General features: G+C 35.2%; 1 protein-coding gene and 1 long non-coding RNA gene across 6 annotated transcripts in view; one reads left to right on the forward strand and one right to left on the reverse strand.

Moving 5' to 3' along the window:
* Window positions 1-27221, forward strand: part of XPO4 (exportin 4) — a 122524-nt gene that overhangs the window by 33177 nt on the left and 62126 nt on the right. For 3 of the 5 annotated variants that reach the window (XM_038573500.1, XM_038573497.1, XM_038573498.1), the window contains 4 exons: window positions 2604-2745; window positions 7009-7147; window positions 17590-17706; window positions 18440-18593. In XM_038573500.1, coding sequence (XP_038429428.1) covers window positions 2604-2745; window positions 7009-7147; window positions 17590-17706; window positions 18440-18593 — 552 coding nt within the window. Of the gene's footprint in view, window positions 1-2339; window positions 2494-2603; window positions 2746-7008; window positions 7148-14002; window positions 14560-17589; window positions 17707-18439; window positions 18594-27221 lie in introns of those variants that run through there. The other 2 variants (XM_038573499.1, XM_038573501.1) reach the window with 2 other exon arrangements.
* LOC119865922 lies at window positions 527-26897 on the reverse strand. The gene is made up of 3 exons (XR_005378496.1): window positions 26601-26897; window positions 16872-16940; window positions 527-925 (listed from the first exon to the last, which is right to left on the reverse strand). It is a non-coding gene; the product is annotated as an uncharacterized LOC119865922 (long non-coding RNA).

Consider the following 27221-nt stretch of genomic DNA (forward strand, 5'->3'; position numbering starts at 1 on the left):
AAGCTTACTGCTAAAGTGGCCTAAAATAGTTTGTTATCTAGACAGTGTTGTGGTCAGTGGAGAATCATCCTAAAAGTATCAGAAATTCTAGGTAAGTTGTGATTTCCTCATGAAGACCTTGAAATTTCGAGCATCTTTAGAGCGGAGAGCAAGAATAAGGCTTGTTTGTCCATGTGAAGTCTGATCTTGCTGGTAGCTTCTAGAGTTCCATATAGGATATGGAACATTTATATTACATATTTGTACATTTATATTATGTGTAAGTGCAGTTTATGAAAGCTACTCATAAATTTTATGAGAAAGTATAATTCATTAGGCTAGGAAAATTCCTCCTTTTAAATTTGGAATTTGGCTTTTCTTTTTTTCAGATTCCTCCATTCTTAGAGTAAGCTTCTTATGGGAGTAGTAATTTAGATATGCCTATTTAATATCAAACAGCTATTTAAGAAGGAGTTATCTTGGAAACTTTTTTTTTTTTAAGATTTTATTTATTTATTCGTGAGAGACAGAGAGGGGTGGGGGCAGAGGCAGGCAGAGGGAGAAGCAGGCTCCATGCAGGGATCCCAACATGAGACTCTGATCCCAGGTCTCCAGGATCATGTCCTGGGCTTGAAGGCAGCACTAAACCGCTGAGCCACCCAGGCTGCCCATCTTGGAAACTTTTGAAAGTCACTTGCCTTCTGCAGTTATTTCCTCCTCCATTCCTTGCAAAAAGGAGGAGAAGGCAGGAAGAATGGGTTGGATATAAGCACAGTTAGAAATAAGCATGTTTCATTGCTTATGAAAACAAGAAGGTGCTTGCTTGGTCTTCTCTTCATTGGCATATGCTCTTAGGGGCGGTTTAGTGTTGCTCAACGAACATTTACCAGCCATGTGACCTTGAATTTCTTGTCTTAATCTCTTGGTGCATCAATACTTTCTTCACCTGTAAAATGCAGGAAATGAATTAGATGATCTTTGGAATTGTATTTCCAAAATTTTGTGAGTCCCTAAGATTTTGCTTCTTTGTTAAAACCCATAGTTAAGGATTTTAGGTTTCTTGTCCCTAAAATGTTTATTATTTCAATAGAAAATGAAATTAGGCCATCAGTCATTTATTTTGAAGAAGAGGTTTATAATATTACTTGAATTACTTTTATGAAGCAGTACCATATTTCTCCTTAAGTGATCTAAATAGATACAGCTAGTTTCTGTTTCAAATCCTCTTTTTTTTTTCCTCTTTGAGTAAAACATCCCCCCCCCCCCCCGCCCCGTGGAACTTTAAACACATCTTTTTATAATAGGTTTACATTTTTGGAAGCTGTTGCTTTATTTATTGATAATATTTTAAGGTTTTTAAATTTTTGTGAGTTCTGATTATCATCTTAATTAGAATTCATGTTAAAATAGCATGGAATAATCAAACTTAAAAAAAAAAAGTCCGAATTGGTTCCTCTTACTAGTTTTCATATGTTCAAAACTCATATGTAGTAGTCTAAATTGATTGGAATTTAGTAGGGTATACCTTTTCTCATGCGTTTTTATAACTTATTGTGTCAAAATCACTTACCAGATTTTTAAATGACCTAAGTTTGAGTAGGAGAGAAAATGATGTGCCTGACTATATCTTCATGCTCTTCTGATAAATTCTTGAAGGTGCCATTCTATGCCTAGAGTTAATTTCTCATGGCTTTCAGATACTCATGTCTAGTGATCTGGCAAATAACCTGCAATCTAATCATAGACTTTTTCATGGATTTCATGTGATGGTTATTTTTTAGAACTTCAGAAAATTTCTACTTTTTCTTGACTTCATTTTGACTGTTTCTCCCTTTTGATAATGCTGTTTGGAAACCGATTGTAGTGGTACTGGTGAAAGAAAGAAAAAATAGAAAATTAAAATATTTCTTACATATGTTAATTTTCTATGTTTTCTTTCCCTCCTGATTCAGTTTTTAGTTCAGAAACTATAATTTGCTAGTTAAGGCTGGGTTTTTCTAAGTGTAGCTTTGGAATTTTACTCAGTTTGATCAGTATTGCAATCAGAAAATTCACAAGAACTTCTCACCTTGTGTAAATGTGACTTAATTTTTTTTTTAACATTTTGAGAAATGTAACCAGAAAGTGATTGTGTTTATTTCTGAACTTGCTATTGGAGATGGGCCATCCTGCTGAAAGCTTAATCACTTAACAAATATTTTAACAGCATGGCTCATCCCAAATAGTAATGTTCAAAGACTAGTTTCAGATATTTTGTAGATATGAAGCTCTATTTTGCACAGGGTGAGAATCTCTTAGGAAATTTTCTGATTGCTTTATATTTTTATTTTTATTTTTTTTAAAGCTGTGTTATTTTTTAGTTCTTCATGCTTTGGAAGTAACAGTTGAAGAGAGGTGAGGAAAGTTTGTGAAAATTGTGATCGGTGATTAGCTGCCACCTGCCTGGGTGTCTTCTGAGAGGAACTAACCTCTTTGTGGTGCTAGAGCAAGGTCACTGGATTAAAAAAAGAACAGGTAACCATCTTATTCCTTGTCTGAAAAGTTCTGTTTTTAAATTAATAAATGCAGAATGTTCAAAGGACGATGAACTGCTGTTTAAAGAAAATTTCTAATTTTCTCCTCAGAAACAAGTAAAGTGGACTATGTCCTCTTTCAAGCTGCCACAGCCATAATGGAAGCAGTTGTCCGAGAGTGGATTCTCTTGGAAAAAGGTAGCATCGAGTCACTGCGAACATTCCTTTTAACCTATGTCTTACAAAGGCCTAAGTAAGTATGTGGTGGAGATACTGCTGAAATACTTTTGCTGTGCTTTTTTTAAACTTTTTTTTCTTTATTGTAATGATACATGTTTATGGTTAAGCTCTGCTTGGGGCTTCTATTTTTAAAACACACACACATGGTTGTGGGTTGCTTTTGGTACTTAATGAACTATTTAAGCTTATGGAACTACGTCTTGTTTCTTTGAAAAGATTATTCTGGATGTTAGGGTTTTTGTGTTGGTTTAGTTCCAAAGATTTTGGTTATAAATAAAAGTTGATCTTGGACTCCAGAGAAAATCCTTTGTACTTCTTCTTTTGGTACTTGGTAAGTATTATAAGACATAGGTGAGTATCCTATGACAGGTGAAGAGGGAAATCTAAGTACCATTAACAAACCAAGTGTTTGGTTTGTTATCACTTGATTCATATCACTTGGTTCTATATATATATGTATCACTTGGTTTTATATATATATAATCAAGTAAACTGCTGTATATATTTATACACACACACACACAGAAATGTACATTAATAAGGTTGTAGAAGAGAAAGCACCAAATTCTTTTAGTAGTGTCTTTTGGAAAATGGATCAGTTTTCAGAAATAGGGTAAAAGGAAGTTTCCTTTTTGTGTTATACCATTCTATTATTTGAACATTTTATAAGATTTGTACATTCATTGCTTATATGATATATTTTTTTAATATGAGGAAAATTGTCAGTCACAGAACTTTGGGGAGAAATTCATTTGCTGGGATGGCTGGGTGGCTCAGGTTAAGCATCTGACTTGATTTCAGCTCAGGTCTTGATCTCAGAGTCATGAGTTTAAGCCCTGCCTTGGGGTCCATGCCGGACATGGAGCCTAATTAAAAAAAAAAAGGAAAGAAAAAGAAATTCATTTATTACTTACCTTTTTTTTTTTTTAAGTCCCCCAAATACCAAGTCTTCTTTTGGGAAGAGGCAGTGCACATTGTATGCCATTTGTGCAGTTGGACAATTGAATACTTTTTGCGTAGATGTTCATTTCCAAATTCAACGAAGAAAACGTTATGTAATCAGAAAGGCTAATAATTAGGAATGTGTTGAATGGCATTAAACGTGCATAAAGCTTTAAAACTAAAGCATACTTTGTTCCTACTGATTATTCACTAACAGTCTCTGAGTTCATAATGTTTAATAATAATTACCAACATGAATTTAGCACACAGTGTAGCGCTAGTTGCTTTACGTATAGAAGAATGCATGAGAGAAAAAAGGCAAGATATACCTAGCCTATAAACAATACAGGTGTAATGGGTAACGTTTTCTGTAGATGAGTGGATACAGATGTAGGTAAAGGGAAGGTTTGGCTTGGAAACCAAAAAAACTGTTTTTTCCAGTTTTAATAGAATAAGGAAAAATTGATCGGATTTCAAATCTTTCTCTTCTTCATGCTGGTTTTCTTCTTTATTTAAATTTGAATTTGTTGTTTGATGAGGCCATTTGGGTGTGATGTGATACTGGCTTGCCTGGAGCTGCTCATTGAACCCCCACCTTCCCCATATTGGAACCACTGAACTCTGGAGAGTTCGGTAAACTTAAATGTGTGGTAGATTTTGATTGTGTTTGTATATGTGCGTGGGTGTGATCTCTTGTATTTTCCAAAATAGTCTTATTCTTAAATAATTTTCATTATTTCAGAAGCTACTTCAGAGCTGATTATAGAGTTCTACACTGAAATAGTTCACTTATATATTTTCTCCCAAACTCTGTAAAAAACTTTCAGCAAATTTGAAAGAAGAGTACAGTGAACACACACATACTTTTTTCCTAGTAGGAGCTTAGTTAACATTTGTCACATTTGATTTCTCTCATCTATGTGCATTTCCCCCCAAACCACCTGAAAGTATGCAGCAGAAATGTAATCTAATTCTCATTCTGTATTTTCATTTCCCTAGTTGTCTGAGTAATGTTATTAATATTCTTTCCTCCTTTATAGGTTATTTGTTTGATCCAGGATTTAACCACAGATTATGTGTTGTATGTAGTTATGTCTCTTTTAATCTAGAATAATTTTACCCTTTTGTGTTTTTCATGACACAGCCAATTTTATTTTATAGAATTTCCTACAGTGTGGACTCGAGTCAAGTGAAAATTGTTGGTATACTGCTTAGATAACATATTATGAATCTTACGTTCATAGTGTTGTATATTTTTCATTTGGTCCACAGAATTTTTTCCTCTTAATTGGATAAAATTTGCTTAGTCAAATGGAAGTTGCACTTGACAGTATGCAGAGTGGTTGAGAAAGGGACTGTGATTTCCACTTCTGTCAGTCTGTGTGCAGGGGCAGATTATTTACCCTCTTCGTGCATTAGTTTTTTTAATTGTTGTTATTACTTAACTATTAGAGTTAATATTTGTTTTATTCAAAAGATAGTTGTGAGGATTGAATGTATTAATTTTTGTGAAATTAATTTATAGGAAGCCTTGCATATCGTAAGCACCAACAAATGTTAGCCATTATTATTTATTTTCCTAGTAAGTTAATTCTTGCCAATCGGAGTTCCTTAAAAGTAGCTTTATGAAAAAAAAAAGTAGCTTTATGGAGGTGCCTGGGCAACTCAGTTGGTTGAGCATCAGACTCTTGGCTCAGGTCATGATTTCAGGGTCAAGGGATCAAACACTGGGTCAGGCTCCCTGCTTAGCAGGGAGTCTGTTTGGAGATTCTCTCCCTCTGCCCCTGCCCCCACATGTGCATGCACTCACTCAAATAAATCTTTTAAAAAATAAATAAAGCTAACTTTATGTACATTTTCTAGTAGTAGTTAGTGTATTTGAAATTATTGTGTGTCCCCCTTCCCCCTTCCCAAAAAATAGAAAAATTCACTTTGGTCAGCTCCCGTTTTTCCACGTAATAGAATTTCTGCATTTATTTGTTAATGAATGTTTCAAGTGTATTTGAAGGAGTATTTTTCACTTTAGACTTGACATAGACTTGTTTGTTTGTATAAATGTGTAGCAAATGCCTATTGTGTGTTGTGGGGAGCCCTCTTTGGTAATGTCGCACTCTCTGAAGAAAGTGGCATCACAGTCTTGGCAGAAGACATAGACATTTAGAGACCCAGAAGTGCATGGGCATTGTGCCAGGAACTGAAAGAAGCAGTGTATCTGTAGTTTTGAGTGTATGTGGATGGGGGGAAATTAGAGAGGGCAGCAGGTGTCTGACCATGAAGGCCTTGGAAGTGAGTGTATCATTTATGTTCAAATGGAGACACTTTCCAGGGTTAAAGAAAATACTGTTAGTAAGTAAGGAGGTAAGACAATGGGTAAATTGGGAGTGTCCAAAGAAAGCTAGGCTGGGTCCTACTGCTTGTAAGCCATGTTGAGGAATTTGGGGTTTATCCCAAGCTCCTGGTTGTTGTATCCTTGTGGCATTTTAGAGTCTGGATTATAAGGTTCAGAGTTCTGTTTTCTGACCTTTACTTTTAAAAAAAGGTTGTGAAAAGAAAATTAAATATCTGTGTCCTGTGGTCTAATGGACTTTGTAGAATGCCTCCACTTAGAATCAGTGCTTCTGCCATCACATTGTGGAGCACAATTTAGATAGGAAAAATTTTAAAGTCTTAAAAATTTGTATGTGTCCATAATATATGTTGGGTAGCTAGCTTGTTGCCTTTTCACATTAAAGGGAATGAATTTAAGATTATACTAGTACTGGTTAGAGCAAGTGTATGAGGAGGGTGAGGGGCAGAGGAAGAAGCAGACCCCCCCCCCCCCCCCGGCTGATCAGGGAGCCTGATGTAGGGCTTGATTCCAGGACCCTGGGATCATGACCTGAGCTGAAGGCAGATGCTTAACTCACTTAGCCACCCAGGCGTCCCCAGAATTTCTTTTAATTGTTAGAATCATAATCTGGCTCTTAGTGAACTGACTTGCATCTATTGAATACTGCCTGGATCAGCTAACACTTATATAGGACTTAGTATGCACTGGGCACAGTTTTAAGAACCTTTAATCCTAGTAACATCCCTGTTACTGTTACCTCCTTTTAATAGATGAGAGAGCTTGAGGCTCTGAAACTCTCTTGCTCAGGGTCACATAGCCAGTAAATGATGGAAAGCAGAATCAAACGGAATCTTATCACTCTAGAAGCTGTGCATAACCATTTGGCTCTACACTATCCTCAGATAGAAGCGGTGTTTTAGTTGCTTCAGGCAGTGAGAAATTTGGAAGTATTTTTATATATTAGATTCATGTAAAGGTTTTCATAATGATTTTTATGTTTTACAGCCTCCAAAAGTATGTTCGGGAACAGATTCTATTAGCAGTAGCAGTAATTGTAAAACGAGGATCCTTAGATAAATCAATTGACTGCAAAAGCATTTTTCACGAAGTCAGCCAGTTGATAAGTAGTGGCAATCCCACTGTGGTAAGTGTGCTGTCTGTATTTATAAATATTTAAAATTTTTCATTTTGTATGAGACAACATAACAGTAATGTATCTATATTAAAGAACAAGTACACAGTGTAAGAATCAAGCAGTTTTCATTTGTTCATGTTTTCTTTTAGTCCTTTTTTATATTTACATACTATAGATAGAGTGTACTTTGCTTTTTCATTTGATTTTGTTTTTGCACATTGCCAGTGTTCATAATCATCATTTTAATTGTATAAAATACTATAAGCTAATATACTGTAATATTCTTAAACATTTCTTTTATATTGAGCATTTTCCCTCATTTAATAAACTGGTAACTACTATTGATAATAGAAATGTTTGAATAAAATATAAAGTGACATGTAACAAAAATTATTTGTTGCTATACTAATGGGTTGAGGTATACTTTGGCCGCTAGGTGTTAACTGAAGAAATTTGAGAACCCTTGTTTCTGACCAAATTACTATGGGGAACCTGTTTTTGCCCCTTTCAGTGTCCTGTCTACCTTTTGAGAACTAGTCATGCCTAGAGAGTGATTGGTGGTAGCCATTCTGTCAGAGGCAGAAGGATTGGAGTTGGTGTTAGTGATCAGCTATGATCCTTGGTTAGAACTTTTGACTATTATCAGCTGAAGGATATTGTGAAGGAATTGGGATTGTTAATACCTGGCTCTTCTGATTTTCAGGTATTAAATCTTTAAATATTTTGGATAGTTTTTTCATTTTACCAATTTCTTTAATCATTTGGAAGATACCTAGGTGAGGCTATGCACCTTACAGCTCCTTTTGAATTACTTTACATCTTCAGTGGCCCCTTAGTGAATAGATTTTAATAATTTGATGGTTTGAGATTAGGATGGAGGTACATTTCTGGAGGACTCTACACAAGTGCCTTACTTTCCATAGTATCTTGGATCTCCTGCCCCTCAACCTCTTACTGTAGGCAGATGCATACTCTCCTCTTTGCCTTAGCCATCTGTCCCTCACTCTGGCTTGGATCCCCAGTGTGATGTACCAGGGTCTCAACTAAAGGACTGCATAAGCAAGTTGTCAGGACTTTAGAACTTCCTCTACATACCCGAAGTATGTTTTATTTTTCCTTTGGAATACACCAGTGGTCGTATATCTATTCTCTTTTTTCCTTATCAACTTTATTGAGGAATAATTTACTTGTGTTACTGTATCCATTTAAGATGTACACGTCTATGAATTGTGACAGTTATGTATGAACTGCCACCACAGTATAGATATAGAACAATTTTTGATCAAGAGTACTGCTCTCCAATAGAACTGTGTTGATGCAAATGTTCTGGATCTGTACTTCAATATGTAGCCGCTACACCAGACATGTGTGGCTTTGAGCATTTGAAATGTGGCTGGTGTGACTGAGGAACTGAGTTTTTATTTTTTCTTAATTGAAATTCAATAGTTACGTATAGTTTGTGGCAACCATATTGGACAATGCAGTTCTAGAGACTTTGATAATCCAAAAGTCTCATTTTATATTTGTTTGTTTTCACTTAATCTTGGTATTGGAAAGTTTAATTGTTTACATAAAACTGACAACTTCAAAAATGTGCATGTTTGAATCATTGCATTTTATGAGTCATTTTGGCTTTGTTTTATGTAGTGAGAAGCTCTCGAAAATAATCCTCAAGATTCTATTTAAAATTTTTGGATAAAAATGATTGGGATGCTGCTTTTTACTTAGGTTAATCTTTATACTTTAACAGTCTCTGTTGGTACACATGGTCTCCATTTCTGATGATGAGCTTTGCTCTTGTCATGTTGATGCCTCAGAGTTGCCTACATTAGTTGTGTAATGATAATCTTGTTATATGCAATGTTTGTTAGTATTCATTGTCCAACTAATGGCCATGTGTGCAATCCAATGGTGGCTGTCAATTGACGTTTGAAGGAAAAACAAGTGGAGACTATAACTAGCCAGAGGTGGTAGGGAAGGGGTACCTGCACTATGATGTTTATAGCAGTGTTGTCTACAATAGCCAAACTATAGAAAGAGCCCAAGTGTCCATCGTTTGACAAATAGATTAAGAAGATGTGGTATGTGTATATATATACATACAACGGTATATTACTCAGCCATCTAAAAGAATGAAATCTTGTCATTTGTAGCAACATGGGTGGAGCTAGAGTATATTATGCTGAGCAGAATACGTCAGAGAAAGGTTTCACTTACATGATTTCACTCGTAATTTAGGAAACAAAATAGATGAACATATGGGAAGGGAGGAAAAAAAGAGAGGGAAGCAAACCATAAGAGACTCTTAACAATAGAGAAATGAGGATTGATGGAGGGAGATTGGGTGGGAGATGGGCTAAGTGGGTGATGAGTACTAAGGAGGGCATGTGTTTATGATGAGCACTGGGTGTTATATGTAAGTGAGGAATCAGTGAATTCTACTCCTGAAACCAATATTATTGCACTATATGTTAAGTAAATAGAATTTAAATAAAAATTTGAAAGAAAAAAAAGTAGTACAGAAAAGTTTTGGAACTGAGGCTGCTACTTAGAAATGTTATCCTGGCCTCTGCTGCTCTGAATCAAGTTATTTTTCATATTTTAGATTCTACTTGAGACATAGTGTTTTCATTTGCTAATCTGCAGTAAAGGAGTCCAGCTCATTGTGATTGACCAGGATTTAAACTTTAGAATATTAACTAGTAATTCTAGTATCTCTATGTTTATGACTAATGCTTTTTCCCTTGTTGGTTTGGCGATCATGTCAGCTGGGATTTCAATATTAAGGTAGAATTTCTGTGGCCTGGCCTCATCTCCCACAAGTAGCTTCTTGGCTCCAGATACCGAAGGCACAGGATCAAGAGTCCCTTGCCTCTCAGGAATGAACACATTCTCGGGAATTGTGTTCTTCTCTTTCTTTCCCCTTGGGTAATTTGACCCACCACAAAAAGTATAGTCCCAATCCAACCTGGCATTTGGATCTTTTTGAGCTACTGAAATAACTCATGTTCTAAGAATGATTGGAACAGATGTAACTGTTTAGTTAGAGAAGATTTTGCTTTATTCACAGTGTATATATACTCTGAGAATAGTGGATAAATTTAATATCCTCATGAAATACTCCAAAACAAAGTTTTGTTGTTTTTTTAAGTTGAATTTCTACTAACAGGGTTAAGAACTTTTATAGTAGTAGGCAGTCAGTAGTGGGAGGTAGAATTTAATTTCTCGATTGCTGGATGAATTTACTTTGGTGACTACACTGAACATTAAACTAGAAAAGTACTCTTACATTTATATGGCAAGTTAAATACCCACCCTGCCACCGTGTGGCCATCCCTATTTGTCCTTGCCTGGCAGTGAACCTAGCTCATTTGGCAAGTCTAAAAAAATGAGTTACAGACTAGTAAAACATTTTCTTCTCTCTTTATTTCCTTCTGAGATTGTTAAGAATTTGTGGGAATGCTATAAGAATTTACTTAAGATTTTCGTAATCTCAGAGACAAGAATCTCAGCGGGAGGGAGGATATACAAGCATGATAAAATCAGAACACTGAAACTTTCTTTATAAGAGTAAATTTAACAGCTATTTGAAAAGAAGAGATAACTGATGATTTTTTATAGATGAGTTGATCTCATGAATTATTACATTAGTTTTACTAACTTTCTCGTCATATTTCCATCAACCTTCATTGGTCAGAAACTGTATGTAGTCTGGCTTTCCCACTTCCTTTTTATATTTTTTGGTGGTGCATCCCCTTGTACTAAAGTACATGTTCAAATACGCTTAGGGGCAATATGGTGTAATAGAACACTGATTCTGATTTTGGATTCACATTTAGGCTTAAATCGCAGCTCTGCCATTTACTACCTTACCTTACTACCTTGTACAAATTATTTACCATCTCTAGGACCGGATTTACTAATAATGTTTGTAAAAAAAAAAAAAAAAAAAGAACATCATAATGTCCATTTCTGGGGCTTCCCAGATGAGAAAAGACGGTATTAAATACATTTAGTCAGCATTCAACAAATGTGTGTTTTTTCTTCCTAGTAGTTTAACACTCCTTTGCTTATAGAACTTTGGGACATATACGTCATCTCTTTTTCTATCAAGTAGGATTTTAAGTATAGAAATCAGAAGAAAGTATTTATGCTTTTATTCTTGAGTGGAAACTAATTGTGTATTTAGAAAAAAATACTGGTAACCAACATAATGACTTTCCTTTAAATACTTTAAGAAGTTGGGCAGCCCAGGTGGCTCAGCGGTTTAGCGCCGCCTTCAGCCCAGGGCATGATCCTGGAGACCTGGAATTGAGTCCCACATGGGTTCCCTGCTTGGAGCCTGCTTCTACCTCTGCTTGTGTCTCTGTGCCTCTCTCTCTCTCTCTTTCTGTCTCTCTCTCTGTATCTCATGAATAAATAAATAAAATCTTTTAAAAAATAAAAGTTTCTTATTAGGGACTCCTGGGTGGCTCAGTGGTTAAGCGTCTGCCTTAGGCTCAGGGCGTGATCCTGGAGTACTGGGATTGAGTCCCACATCTGGCTCCCTTCAGGGAGCCTGCTTCTCCCTCTACCTATGTCTCTGCCTCTCTCTTTGTGTCTCTCATGAATAAATACATAAAATCTTAAAAAAAAAAAGTTTCTTATAGTTGTTTACAGATAGTTTTGTGGAAAAATATCTAATTCATAAAGCATTTCCTAAGGAGATTGTATTTTTTTTTAAATACAGTCCATTTTCCAGGTATCATGATGTATTCTCAGTATAGTTGTGTTTGTACAATTATTAAATGACACATTGTTTCATGCATATCTTTGTAGACAGGCTGTTTTCCTTCTGTGGTTATAAAGGTTGCTGTGGTTACTTCATCTGTTTGTAATAGTATCAGACCCACTGTACTAATTTGAAAGGGATAGACCTAGAGACTTTACTTCCTAAGGAAATTAGCTAAATTTTTTATTTTAAATTAACATTTAAGCTAAATTTTTCATCTGTTTCATGTTTATTTCCTTTGAAAGTAGTAGGCATATCTTAAGTCACTTTTAAAGCTGTTTAATTTAGCGTTTAAGCCTCCTGTCTTCCTCTTTGCCATGCTAGAGAGAAGTGGGTGAGAAATTCACTTGTCTACAGCAGTGCTGCCCCTGGATGTGATAGCCAACCTAATCTCTCTTATCACAAGTCTCATTGATGTTTGCTTAGAAGAGCAGCTGGAAGTCTGCTTTATGTATGGCAACCTTTCATAAAGTTTATTCTTGGTAATAAATCTCCTGGGGTAAGAGCCAGGCTATTATAAGAGACAATCCTCTCTCTGAGCAAGAGTATTTTATTTTGTCAGCTGGAGTTAGTGTTTGAATATCTTGTGCTTAGGACAGTAAGCTGGTGAGTAAGGCAAGCTCTCAAAGGGTATTTTTCACTATCATGAAATTAATGGCTTTCACTAGAAATGAGAACGCTGCTGTAGGACTTGTAATGTGAAGACAGCAGTTATTTACGTTGTTAGTGAATTAACTTGTGAGTTTTTAGTACTTCAGTGAAAGAAAACATATTAAAACTCACTTATAACCTTGAGACCTCATTGAATTTTCTATTTGTTTTACATATTTAAATTTTCTTTTTGAAATGTATCAACTGCTAAAAAATAGTGAACACACCATGTATGCATTTTCCACTTGCTTTTTGTTAGTATGATGTTAGTCACAGATGTAAATGTTGATTCGTTAATCCAGCTAAGATTTACTGAGCATCTGCTATATTGCTTTAATGATGCTTTAGTTGTAGCTTTCTTTTTTTAACTGATAAGTGATCTTGTGATTTTAATTTGATGGAATGTAGATAATAGTCAAGAAATGGGACCAAAAAATCTAAAATAGATTGTTGTTGTCAATAATGATAAAAATACTTTTGTCATCTTACCTTATCAGATCATAAGCTGCCACCTATATACATAATACTTTTACACACATTATCTAATTTGAACATTTGGACAGACCTATGAATTAAAAAAAAGGTTGTTAACCCTTTGTATAGATGAGAAAATTGAGGCCAGGATAGATGAAGCGATTTGCCCTCAATTACTTGAAGTGGTATATCTCTTAGAACCCAGGTTTTCTGACTCCTCTGTCAAAACAATAAGATTCTTGTATTAGCCACTTGTAAGAGTCCTGTAGAGTAATTTAGAATTTAGTTTGGACATAGTTTTAATATTTGGTTTCTAACTTGTTGCAACTAAAAATTATTGATTTAGAGCTACTTGTTAGTGCTAGTCAGATTGCCAACAGCAATGAGTGATAGATACCAACAAAGGATGGTTGAGAAAAACTGAAGCAAACATAAATCAAAAAGATTGAGCTCTGGTGCCTTTGTCAAAGGGTGTAAAACCTCATATGTTTAAGTAGATTCCAAGTATTCACTTTATTACAATATCATACAATAATTGCCTTAGAAATAATTCATTTGGAAAAATTCACATGAAGGAAGTTGCATTAAAAATGTTTGCTGGTTGCATTTGGATATTAACTTAATTTTCTATGATCTTGGATAAATGAAGCATTGTTATGTTAACCTCTTATACTTCTAAGATTTGTACTAATGGTATTTTATACTGGTTTAATCACTGTTAACTTAGAATGACAGTCTTATAGTATACTACTTATCAGTTAACTTTGATCTGATTTCGTTGAAATTCACCACTCTCAATTATTTACAACAGATTTTGTTTCTGGCCCTCTTAAGTATCAGAGCCTACTACAGAAATAATATCTAGCCCTGACTATGTGACAAAGGGCAAAGAGGCAGCACTTGAAGGTACTGATCAGTAGAGGGGGAGTTAAGAGGTAATACACTTGGGATAACCATTGAGACCTGAAAGTCTGAAACAAGCAGACAGGAACCTTCTACAAGGGTAAGAAAAACAAAAACTTATGATCTGTCTGAGGCAGATTTGATGCTTTTCCCTCCCTTTCTTCTTTGTCCTGAGAAGGAGCTATTGTCTTTTTCCTGTAGGATTTCACTTTTGGCTTGCTTTCTTAGTTACCTTCAACAGTGCACTGCATCTACTATGAAGGTAACTTGATTTTAATGAGATTTAATTGATAATCAAATACCAGAAATGAGTAAACATGTTGGGAAATGAGTCCTGGCCACAATGTGATACGTGATCTGTGAATAGGGAGAAATATTGTGTTGATATGTGTAGAAGTGCTTTGCTGTCTTACTGTATAATCACTGCTTAATTAGTCATCATTCTTGAGGAATTTCTATTAATTAGGTACCTTTGAACCCTGGTGATATGGTATATTGAATGTTTATAATGTTAATCTCAAATCCTTACAGGGATTCCAAATTAAGGAGCAGTTAAGCTGATACCTTTTAATGATGAGACTATCTTGCTGAATTTTAGTTCTTTTAAAGCTGATAGTTTTAGGTAGGTTAATACTGGAATATTTGGTTTCTGATAATACTTGTTACTATGCTGAGTGATTAATATATTTCTATGTATTTCTTCACATAGCAATAATTTGAGAAGAAATAACTTTGTCTCGTTTCATAAGTATAAAGTGGAAAGAAGAATGCAAAACAATACATATAAGTGATAGTAATGATATATAAATGATGTATACCTATGTATTAAAAAATTAGAAAACTGGGCAGATATTCACAGTAATAACCTGTGGATAGTAGGATTGTGGGCAGTTTTTTTTGTGCTTTTCTGTACTTTCTGGTTTTTCTAAGATTAAGATATTTTATAGGAAAAAATTAAGTAAAAACAAAATATTCTTATGTTCAGAAAACTGAGTCTATATTTTTAGACTGTGCTTTGTTCTTAATTATCATGTGTTAAGAATGTACTTTGCTTTATGGGTGAATTTTACTTCAATAATGTGAAAGTTTGCTGTTTTGGAGAGGTAATCCCTATTGCTGCTCATGAAGCCATCCCATCCTCCTAAGGGCTCCTTGTTTGTGTGATGAAGTTTGGAGTTAAAGGAGACTTTTATTTCTAAAAATTCTTTTTGGGGCACCTGGGTGGCTCAGTCAGTTAAGCATCCGACTCTTGGTCTCAGGCTGGTGAGTTCAGGCTTCCCGTGGGGCTCCACGCTGGATGTGGCGCCTTCTTAAGGAAGGATTTTTATCTTTTCTTTTTTTTTTTTTATCTTGACTCAAACACATGCATGTATTTTTAGGAAATCTTTATTTCACATAAAAATAAAGCTTCATTGTGAGTACATGTTTCATTAATTAGAGTTGTGTTATTGAAAATTTGAATGTGCTCATAGTTTTAAAATATGCCATTTTGTGTTGAATAGAGGTTGACACTAATAGTTTGTGGGAATTTGTAAATTACTTTTGTAAAACTATTACAGATGATAGTTTATTTGTAAGAATGATTAATTTGTGTTTAGTGAGAGCTTCTCAGTTCATAATATTCTATTCACTGAAGTCTTATTTAGAAAGGATGTAAGAGGAGCCAAGGTTAAAAGACATAAAATATGGGATGCTATAAAATGTTTCCAGAATAAGAGGATCTTGTAATATATTGTGTTAGATCTCTGTGTGTTTTTTGCTTTGAATTTTATTAATTTGAATTTAATAGCTACTTTCCCCACTAAAGCTTAGATATGTTAAAAACTCTGTTCATAGTTGGTCCCAGGATTATTTAAATGTATCTGTGAGGTTTTGATTGTTGGATCATTAATCACCATTTTAAAAGAAAGCTGTTTTTTAAACTATGATTTTCTTAACTTAAAAAAAATGAAGGGATTCTACTAGTGAGTTATTAAGATCCTGTTAATGTATACAATGAGGTGAGTATGCAACAGACTATTTTCTCTGTAAGAGGTTTCTCTTTAGTGCTTGGTTTCTCATCTAGGTTTCTTCCTCCATGTGCTTGGGATCATGCAAAGGTAGTTAAACTTGTACAATGATTTGGGGAAGGGGGGACATTTTTATATTAAAAGAAATGTATATTTTAAAGTAAAACTACAAAAGGTGAGTGTGTGTTTGAGAGTGTGCATGTGTGCATGTGTGTGTTTAAACTAAACCAGGCATATTAAAAGTACTTTTATCATTGATGAAGGAAGCTTGATCTATACCTCCAGATTCCTGAGGGAACTGGCATATATTCTCTCTATTGTTAGGGTTTCCTGGTATGGCAAAGTCTAAGAAACAGCTTGAATGTATGCGCTGGTGTACCACCCATAAATATTGATTATACAGCCATGCTTATTTTAATTGAGATTAGGAGGCAAATAATTTAATTCTTTTTTTTTTACAATTTTTAGAGGAAAGTTTCAGGCATATGCAAATATAGACATATAGTATATTGGCCATCCTTCAGCTTCAGCAAATATTAACTCATGCCATTCTTTGGGAATTTAATTTTATGTATATTTGCTAAGATTTGCCAAGATAAGCATCTGTAAGGTCAAGGTACTAACATCAGAAGCATTTCTGAACAAAGATGTTGCAGTTGGTGGGTGGGTATGACTGTGCTCAGCTGTTGTATAAGCTTGCATAAATAGTATCATCTTGACTTTAATCTTTCCGTTGTTTAGAGGTAGTGTGCATATTTCTGTTTAACCCCTGGAAACTTGCCAAAATAATTTGTATCCTCTCCATCCTTGGCACCTTGACTCTAGTCTGTGAGTAAAAGCAGTAAGCTGATGTTAGGAGCCTGTTGGATAGAGCCATTAAGAAGGAAAATCTTCATTTTCAATTTAAAAAACTTTGGAGAATTACCTGGTTGATGTTTTGGATGCTATAAACTCCGTTTCACTTTTCATCTGCTTGGAAATACACTTTATAAACCTGAGAACATAGAACATAGAGCCAGATAAACCTGTATTCAAATCTCAGCTGGCCTTAAATACATACTTACTTACTTACTTTATTTATTTATTTATAAAGATTTTATTTATTTATGAGAGAGAGAAAGACAGGCAGAGGGAGAAGCAGGCTCCATGCAGGGAACCTGACGTGGGACTCGATCCCGGGTCTCCAGGATCGGGCCGTGGACTGAAGGCAGCGCTGAACCGCTGAGCCACCCGGGCTGCTCTACTTACCCTCTTTAAATCTCACTTGTAAAAAAAAAAAAAAAAACTCACTTGTTAAAATGTAAAATGGGGATATGGATTGTTGTATGAAGTAAATGAAATACTACATTCAACATTATCTTGAAATGTCATTTGCACTCTATGTTTGAGTAGGTATGTGTCCTGAGTTTAAGTCTTAGATGGATTTGTATAACTGAAATTGAGGAAGTACTATTTATAATTACTAGGCTACTTAGAAGAGCCAATATTTACTTTGTCATATCTAGTTTTCTGACTGGTAGTTATAAGATCTAAAGATATAATGAAAGATCTGAAGATAGAAAATGTCCTTTGAACAAATACTGTATTGAAGCGAAGCACTGGGAAAAAATGCCTTATAGTTTTTTCTTATCAAATAATTGCAGCAAACTCTGGCCTGTTCCATTCTAACTGCACTATTGAGTGAATTCTCAAGTTCAAGTAAAACTAGCAACATTGGACTCAGTATGGAATTCCATGGTAACTGCAAAAGAGTTTTTCAGGTATTGATATTTTTATGTTTTATTAGATTGTTTACTTTTTATACAATCTATTTCTAATGGAGTGAGAACATTTATTTTATCTAGTTGAATGATGGCCTGTACTTGAAGAGTTGTATTGTGATTTCATAGCATTTAGTAAAGATTAAAAGATAGCATAGGATGAAGATTTGGTGAACATAGTTGACAATTTTATATTTCTTGTTTAATTCTAGTCTTTAAACAAAAAGGAAATACCCCTCCAAAGATCCTTAGATTATTTATTTGTTCTTATTGCATTTAGATGTAACTAATTCAATTGGTGGGATTTTGCTGGCCCTTAAAATAGGCCTGGCAGAGTGCCAACGAGGGCCATGTATTTAAAATGTTATTGCAGATGGTGTGGGCTCTTTGTCTCATATGTATTGTTTGGCTCTGAAGTAAAGTTATGTGAAGGCATTGGCTTAAATCCGAGGGCTCTGTGCAAAAGCAACTGACCCCTCCAGCTTTGTAGTAGTTGTAAAGACTCAACTTCTTTGTGGAGTAGCATTTATATTACAGTAGGTGTATTCATTCAAACCAGTGTCACTTGAAAGCATACTGCAATATAAATTATGAGCAGGCCTAAAAATGGAAAATGTTCTTAAAGAGGTAGTGTTTTCTATTGAAAATTTTAAGGTTTTTGTTTCATTTTATGGTTCTTAAATGGGAATACATTTTGAATATGCTTTTGATTAATATGTGTGATTTATTATAGGAAGAAGACCTTCGTCAAATCTTCATGTTAACGGTTGAAGTTCTTCAGGAGTTCAGCAGGCGGGAAAACCTCAATGCTCAGATGTCTTCGGTATTTCAGCGTTACCTTGCACTCGCCAATCAAGTCTTGAGCTGGAACTTTCTTCCTCCAAATTATATCCTTTTAACAACCAAATAGTTTATTTGTGGTAATTTTCATAGATGACTTAATTCTGGCTAAAAATACTTTATCTCTGTAGGTTTGTAAAGCATGTTGAAAGAAAATATAAGTTTTTTTAGAAATGAAATTTAATTTTTTTCATTTTAGAATACACAATTCAATGGACTAACAAGATTTAAAATTTCATTACAACTTTGCAGAAGAGAGTCGAATAAATGAAAACATTTAGTAGATAATGGGGCTATTGCTGACTAATAGTAGTGTTCCTAGGAAGGAAAAGGAAGAAAGTGGGAAGTGAATTTTTGTCAAGAAACGAAATCATTTTCTCCAAGTAACATGTGATTAGATTGGATTTTTTGGCTGACTTTCCATAAGACTAATTTGGCATTCTCTAATTTGATCTTTATGGATGAAGATACTGTTCAAGTATGCATAGTAAGGTAGTATGTTTATTCTTTGAAGACCTTTTTTAATACAAAAATGTAAAACTTTTATTTCTAGCTAATTATGAGTAATACAAAATAAGTTATTTATTTATTTATTTTTAAGATTTTATTTATTTATTCATAGACATAGAGAGAGGCAGAGACACAGGCAGAGGGAGAAGCAGGCTCCATGCCTGATGCGGGACTCAGTCCTGGGACTCTAGGATCACGCCCTGGGGCAAAGGCAGGCGCTGAACTGCTGAGCCACCCAGGGATTCCAAAATAAGTTTAAATGGGTTAAATTGTAGATAAATATATCTACTTTTTAAAAAATCAGTTATTAAAGTTGAAAAATTTGTATTTTTTACTCTAAGGTTTATGATTTTTTTTTTTAAGATTTTATTTATTTATTCATGAGAGACACAGAGAGAGAGGTAGAGACACAGGCTGAGGGAGAAGCAGGCTCCCTGTGGGGAACCTGATGTGGGACTTCATCCCAGGACTCCAGGATCATGACCTGAGCTGAAGGCAGATACTCAACCGCTGAGCCACCCAGGCGTCCCTAAGGTTTATGATTTGCTTTTCTAGAACATTTGCTGCTTATTGATAGGTTGAAAGCTATACTATCTAGAGTCTCTTCATTTTTATCATAGTTGAATCAGACAAATCTAGGTTCAATTCTTAGCTGATGTTAGGCAAATTAACATCACCAAGTCTCAGTTTTTCCAAACATAAAATGGGAATATGGATTGTTGAATGAATTAAATTTAGTAATACATTTAAAAATTTAGGAGTGGGGCAGCCTGGATGGCTCAGTGGTTTAGCGCCACCTTCGGCCCAGGGCCTGATCGTGGAGGCCTGGGATCAAGTTCCAGGTCAGGGTCCTTGCATGGAGCCTGCTTTTCCCTCTGACTCTCTCTCTCTGTCTCTCATGAATAAATAAATAAAATATTTAAAAAAATAAAAATAAAAACTTAGGAGTTAGCTGCTATTTTTTGAGCTTCTAACAGTTTATTTGAATAAAAAAGCTCATCAGCCACCTGTGTCACATTCTTTTTTCTTGATCTAATTATAGAGGAAATTTAATATAAACCTGTTGTACATGTCTTTAATCAGTCTTTTCTTGGGGGCCTGGGTATGGGGAGCTAGGGAATCTATTTAGGAGAAAAAAGACAGATGACAAGCAAATAGAAAATACATGTTCAGCCATATCAGAGATTTAGGATGAGACTCATCTTTATTCCAACAGAGCCAAGAGTTGCTGCATTCACATACTAGAAATTACCTACTATTTTTAGCGGGTAAAATTGTGGGATTTTAAAGGGGCTGAGTGGGATGAGGTACAACTCTTTCTTCTATTTTCAATGTAATATATTCATGTAGTAGAAAACTGAAGTTCTGTATAGGGCATTTAGTCTGACTCAGATCTTAACTTCTCCAGTTTTCTTCTCCAAGGCAATCATGGTGAGCTGTTGCTCTGTGGGGCAGCAGGGATGTTAATCACTTTTCCGCTTTTATCCTTGCTCTCTAATCATCTTTCTACTAGTTATTAATTTTATATCTTCAGTATGGTTTTTTTTTGTTGTTAAAAGGCACATATTTTCATAGGTTTGCTTTTTAAAGAATTTTCCCTTTGAGTGTTGTAATATGATTTTTGCTCCAGTTTTTGTTAGTAAAAAAGATGTTGAAAAACTTTGAGACAGATTTAAAAAGTAACAGGCCATATGGAGCTATCAAAACATTAATTATATATGTAGGGAAAATCAACAAAAGTTACACTGCATATATTGGAGCCAATTTTAAATCTCTGTTTTAGGGGAAAATGTAGTTGGCTGAAGAGTGGCTGTTTCGTAAAGGGAAACAGTGCTGTGGGAGTTTGGAAACAAAGTTTGTTTAAAGATACATACACATAAAATATTTTCATAATGTATTTAGGTAAAGCTTTGCAAAACATGTCATCTGAAAATAAGCACAGCTACAGTGTTCCCAAAAGAAATAATTCCTTGTTTAAGCAAAAATCTTGATCTTGACCTTTGGATATTCTACTTGATGAATAGAGAGATGAATTGGTTAGAGATGAATTCACATCTAACGGTAGATGTTTGCCTAGTAGCCATTTGTTGGCTATCTGAACTCCAGTCCAGTATTGCTTCCTTTAAGTATAGGAGAAAAGGCATGACAATGGAGTTAAATTAAGCTATATTAGGGACACCTGGGTGGCTTAGTGGTTGAGCGTCTGTCTGCCTTTGACTCAGGTTGTGATCCCAGGGTCCTGGGATCACGTCCTGCATCAGGTTCCCCATAGGGAGCCTGCTTCTCCCTCTGCCTTCTCTGTTTATCTCTTGTGAATAAATAAAATCTTTAAAAAAAATTAAGCTGTATTTTCAGTAGTAATTAAGGTAATCAGTTTCAAAGAACCCAGTTCTGATATAATTTCTAATTTTGGCAATTTCTTGGTGATCTATTTAATCATTGGGGAGGGAATTGGATAATTACTTAGCTTTGTACCTTGAAGAGGGCCTATAGATCAAGTTTAACTTAGTTAATATAAAATGGTTGGCTTTTTATTTTTATTTTATTTTTTTAATTTTATTTATTTATTTATTGAAAGACACACACAGAGAGGCAGAGACACAGGCAGAGGGAGAAGCGGACTCCATGCAGGGAACCTGACGTGGGACTTGATCCTGGGACTCCAGGATCACGCCCTTGGCGGAAGGCAGGCGCTAAACCGCTGGGCCACCCAGGGATTCCCTGGTTGGCTTTTTAAAAAATGATTTATCTTTTAAGATAAATGAATAGCTAATAGACCTTGTAAAATGTGTATTTTGTATCAAATACATTTGATCATTTAGAATGGTATCATGTTAAATGAGGTGGTCTTAAATTTTCATTGTCATTCCCTATTCATAATCTTTTATTATGTGCTTTCTATTTTGCATCTTTTTATTTTGGTATAATTCCAAACATAGATACTACAAGAGTAATTGACAGAATTGGCGTGTGCCCCAATATCAAGATTCACCAGTTGAAAATAGTCTGTCCCTTTATTTCATTTTTCCTCTCTGTCTCTACGTACATATAATTTTCTCTTGTAAAGATATACCACATTTTTATTTATTGATCACTGACAGTTGGGTTATTTCAGCTTTTTGGTTACTATGAATAATGCTGCTTCTATGAACATTCATTATAAGTTCATGCTTGGACTTACATTTCATTTGTCTGATATATCCATGGAGTAGAATTGCTGGATCATATGGAAACTCTGTGTTTAATCTTTTGAGGAATTGCCAAGCTGTTTTCTAAACTAGCTGTACCATTTTACATTCTCACCAGCATTATATGAGGTTTCCAATTTCTCCACATCCTGGGCAACACTTGTTATCGGTCCGTTTATAGCCATCCTATTTCATATAAAGTGGTATCACATTGTGATTTTGATTTGCAGTACTGTGATGGTTAATGTATTAAATATCTTCTTATGTGGTTGTGGGCCATTTGTGTGTCTTCTTCGGAAAAATGCTATTGAAATCTGTTGTGTATTTTTTTATTGGTTTATTTGTTTAAAATTGAGTTGTAATAGTCCCTTATGTATTCTATATACAGGTCCCTTAACAGATAATATGATTTTCAAATATTTTCCTCCATTTCTGTGAGTTGTATTTTACTTTTTTTGATGTCCTTTGAAACACAGAAAATTTGGATTTTGATGATGTCCAAGTTATTTATTTTTTCTTTTGTTGTTGTATCTCAGAAATCATTGCCTGATCCAAGATCATGAAGATTTGTATTTATGCCTGTGTCTTCTTCTAATACTGGCTTCTTATATTGAAGACTTTGATCCGTTTTGAATTAAGTTTTATGTATGATGTGGGATAGTGATCAGGCTTAATTCTTTTATCCAGTTATCCCAACAGATAATTAACTATTGATCAGAAAGGCAGAAGAGACTGGGGGATTAGGAAGTACCTGAGATATGTCATGGTGTTGAGTGATAGCTGTTAATATGTAACTTAATTGCCCTAATATCAATTTGGAATGCCAAAAGGATTAATAGGAGAAATTACCTGTGAGTAAATATGCATGCTCATCCTCCAAACTTGTATATACATAAATATTTGTTGATAAAGGATAAGATTGTAGACCAAAATATATATGAGATTGCCTGGAAGGAAATTTTGTGTAGTTGGCTGCTGAAGTTTTTGGAAGTTTATTACAGAGAAGTGTATAAATTATGACTGAAAATGTTATCGAGAAAGCCAATTGAGGCTAACTCAGCAGTGGAGCTAGAATGTGCAGAGAGGTATTAGTGAAAAGAATACACAGATTGAATATCTAGATATTTATTAATATTTAAGAGTCTTAGTGCTATCATATAATATTTTACAATTATCTTTAATGTACATACAGAGTTTCACTGAAGAAAAATAACTCTACAGCAATGGTTCTCAGTTGGAGTGATTTTGTATACTTGGGACATTTCGCAATGGCTGGAGATGTATTTGGTTATCACTATTAGGGGAGTGTTACTGTCAGCTGGCGGTTAGAGGCCAGGGGTACTGCTAGACATCCTAAAATGCACAGGACAGCTCCCACAAGAAGCAGTAGTTGTGCCCAAAATGTCAATAGTGATCCACACAAAAGCTTTCATGTGAATGTACTTAGCAGTATACTTTCTATAATAGGCAGAAAGTGGAAATGACCCAAGTAGCCATCAACTGATGAATGGATAAATGTGGTTTACCCACATTATAGACTGTTATTCATCAATAAAAAGGAATGCAGATACTGATACATGCAACAGCAGGAATAAACCTTGGAAACATCATACATCCTAAGTGAAAGAAGTCATGTACAGAAGACCCACGTGTACAATTCCAGATAGGCAGATCTATGGAAACAGAAAGATTAGTGGTTACCGAGGGCTGGGATGGTTGGGATGGCTGGAAGAAAATAGGAAGTAATGGCTTAAGTGCATGGGGCTTCTTTTTGAGTGATGAAAACTTTCTATCATGGTGATGGTTGCCTAACTCTGAATATACTAAAAACCATTGAATTGTACTGTCAGTGAATAAATTGTGTAGTATGTGAATTAAGTCTCAAGGTTTTAAAAATATCAGTCATGCCAAGGGTTAGAAATCTTGCTGCACAGGTCAACTGCCTACTGTCAGTAGAATGTTGTAGAGAGAAATTAAGGGTAAGGATAAAGTTTTGGGAGATACTTCTACTAGGTCATTGAAGTAAAGAGTGAGAAAGATATTCAGAGAGGAGAGAAGATCAATAGTAGAATTTTTGAGTACAGCAATAGTAAGATCCAGGAAGAAGCAAAAGAGATTGGGCAGGGCAGTTCAGACAAGCAGAGGGAATGACCAGGCAAGGAGCCTGGGAAGCAAAGACAGATGACGGTTTCAAAAAATAAAGGTAGTAGACATGCTCTATTACTGATAAGGAAGGTGGGGATTGGATAGAAGGCCACAAAAAGTCATGTGGAGGTCTGTTTGTGTGAGTGCTGGGTGCGTGGGGTATTGCACAAAAGCCATTTCAGTGATTGAATAGTGATTGGTAATTGAAGTATAAAGTGTTGGTATTTCATGGACCATGAACTATGAGAAATGGAGTGGCAGTTTGAGACAATTGAAAGTTTGGTTTGGTTTTATACTTTATACTTTGGGGAGGTGAACTTGTTTGTTGCCAAAGGGGATGAGTCAGAATTAGGGCAAGAACGTGTGATGTTACAGTGCTAGATAGGCCAATGATATAGTTGCTTAGATAGCTCAGGATGCCGTTGAGGTAGTGAGGAGATTAGTAAGTTGGAGGAAGTATGGCATGCCTACTATCATGATCCAAGAGTCTTAGTTTTTAAATGCTGGTTTGATCAGTTTTGTCCAGGTTTGTTCAAAAGTAGAGGAGGAACAAAGTAGTAGAAATCAACATCTGATGGGATTTTTAAGCGTGTATAGGTAAATATATAAAAACGTCGTGAGGCGTCTTCCTCGGTCTTTTTTTTTTTTTTTTTTTTGAGTTTTTCCCCAAATTGTTCTCTGTTTATACCTGATATCATACACTTTAAAAGATAAAAGAAAAGTCCGTCTGTAAAGTCATTAATCAGTGTATGAAGTAGTTTATGCATTATCCTTCCAGGGATATTTCTACTTTACAAAAAAAACATATCTGGGAGGAACCAGCAAGAATTTCTGACTTCAAGCCATTGGAAGGAAAGATTATGTTGGGAGTAGTAGTCCCTGTAGTCCTAGGTCATCATGGATTGTGCTAAATTATGTATTACCTATACTGTAATATTTTGAAAAATATTTGGTGGTTGAACTTTTGAACTTGGTAGTTCTTATATATGTTTTATTGCTTGTTGTAAGTAGTGGCATTCACTAAGAATTTATTGAACTGTTAACCTACATGGTTCATGGAATTCAGAACTCAATGAATATATACCCTACTGTATGACTCAACAGTTATTATCCCATTATACATCACACAGAACTACTATAGCTGGTAGGATCTTTGGCTATAGGAAAATGGTAACAGAACTGCTTTTCTGATGTCAACTTGCAGGTGGTTGGAGAGCAAACAAGGGAAGGCCCACTAAGTTGTTTGCTACTGTTTTGAGTAGGGCTGTGCAGTTTTGTTTTTCTAAGCCCACGGATTTTTCTCTTGCTACTTTATGTGGTTTAAATCCATGCAGGAGCAGGGAGGAATGCATTGAGCATTAGAAAAAAGTCTTTCCAAGAGGAAACAACCATACTTTTTAACTCTCTTATCTCAATTGCTTAGTAATTTAAAGACACAGGCAACTTAAAAGTTGAACCTTACATGCCAGAAGCAGAATGCTTTGGTGCCCTTTTGGGTCAGTAGGTTATATATCATTTCTGTAAGGTCTCTTGGGCAGGTCTGACTAAATTACTTTATATATATATTTTAAAGATTTTATTTATTCATGAGAGACACAAAGACAGAGGCAGAGGGAGAAACAGGCTCCATGCAGGGAGCCCTATGTGAGGCTCAATCCCAGAACTCCAGGATTACGCCCTGAGCTGAAGGCAGATGCTCAGTCGCTGAGCCACTCAGGTGTCCCTGACCAAATTACTTTAAATGCAATATTGTTCACTAGACCATGATTTCCATTGAAATTATTTAATTGTTTATAAAGAAATATATTCATTGAGTTCTGAATTCCATGAACCATGTAGGTTAACAGTTCAATAAATTCTTAGTGAATGCCACTACTTAAAAGGTAGTCCTGGGCTGTACTCTGAAGCATAGAGTTTGAGATTGTATTATTTGCAAAATTATGTTAATGGGAAGATGCCCACTAAAGTACATTTTTCCCATGTGTTAGGTTTAAGTGAGTAGTGAATACTCAAGAAATTACAAGAGTTTTGATTTATTAATATCTAAAGTGAATTCTAGGAAGGCATTCACATTTTAATTTTGATGGCAGGATTTTTTTTGTTCATATTAGAAAGCTGTGGTTTAGAGAGAGCATTAAGACCATATGGGTTTAATCTTTTTATCAGTTAAAGAGACTTTACTTTTGCCTTGGATAAAACTGTACTTCTTACCTTGGTCAGTTGTCCTTAGCAGATTTTGTCATTATTTGCACTGGGGAAAAGTGCGAATCCATTACCATTAAAGCAAAGTTATTGTTCTCCTCACAGGCTGATATCATTGCCTAGGCAATTCTTGTGTGAGATCCCAGTGATTAGTATTAACATTGTGGTTCCACAGCTCAGCCTAATTTTTAACTTCCTTAAAAGAGGGAATGAAGCCTTTTCTCTCTCTTCACATCAGCTTTGTGAGGCTAGGCTAGGCTAGCCTAGCCTAGGTTGACTAGCCTAGCCCTACACTAGAGTAAGTAACCAACATACTGAAATGGAATACAAAAGAGAGCTTGATAGCCTGAAAGTTCTCTGACCTACGACCAAAACATGTATCCACATCTAAATGTGTAGCATTGACTTGCATAAAAGTAATGTAAATGTAACCTAATTGGGATATACATCACTTACTGTAGTCTTTTGAATTTTTAATCTTAGATTCTCTATTTTTTAATCCACAGTGTAGTAAATAGTCCTCATTATACATCAGGTTTCCTTCACAAAGAAGAAGGACGTGGGGAATCGTCCTATATGAAAGACTTTAATAAGATTTTACTCACATTTGTAAGTCATCTAAAATGTCTC

Source organism: Canis lupus, chromosome 25 (assembly GCF_011100685.1).
Source record: "Canis lupus familiaris isolate Mischka breed German Shepherd chromosome 25, alternate assembly UU_Cfam_GSD_1.0, whole genome shotgun sequence".
In the NCBI taxonomy this organism is placed as follows: domain Eukaryota; kingdom Metazoa; phylum Chordata; class Mammalia; order Carnivora; family Canidae; genus Canis; species Canis lupus.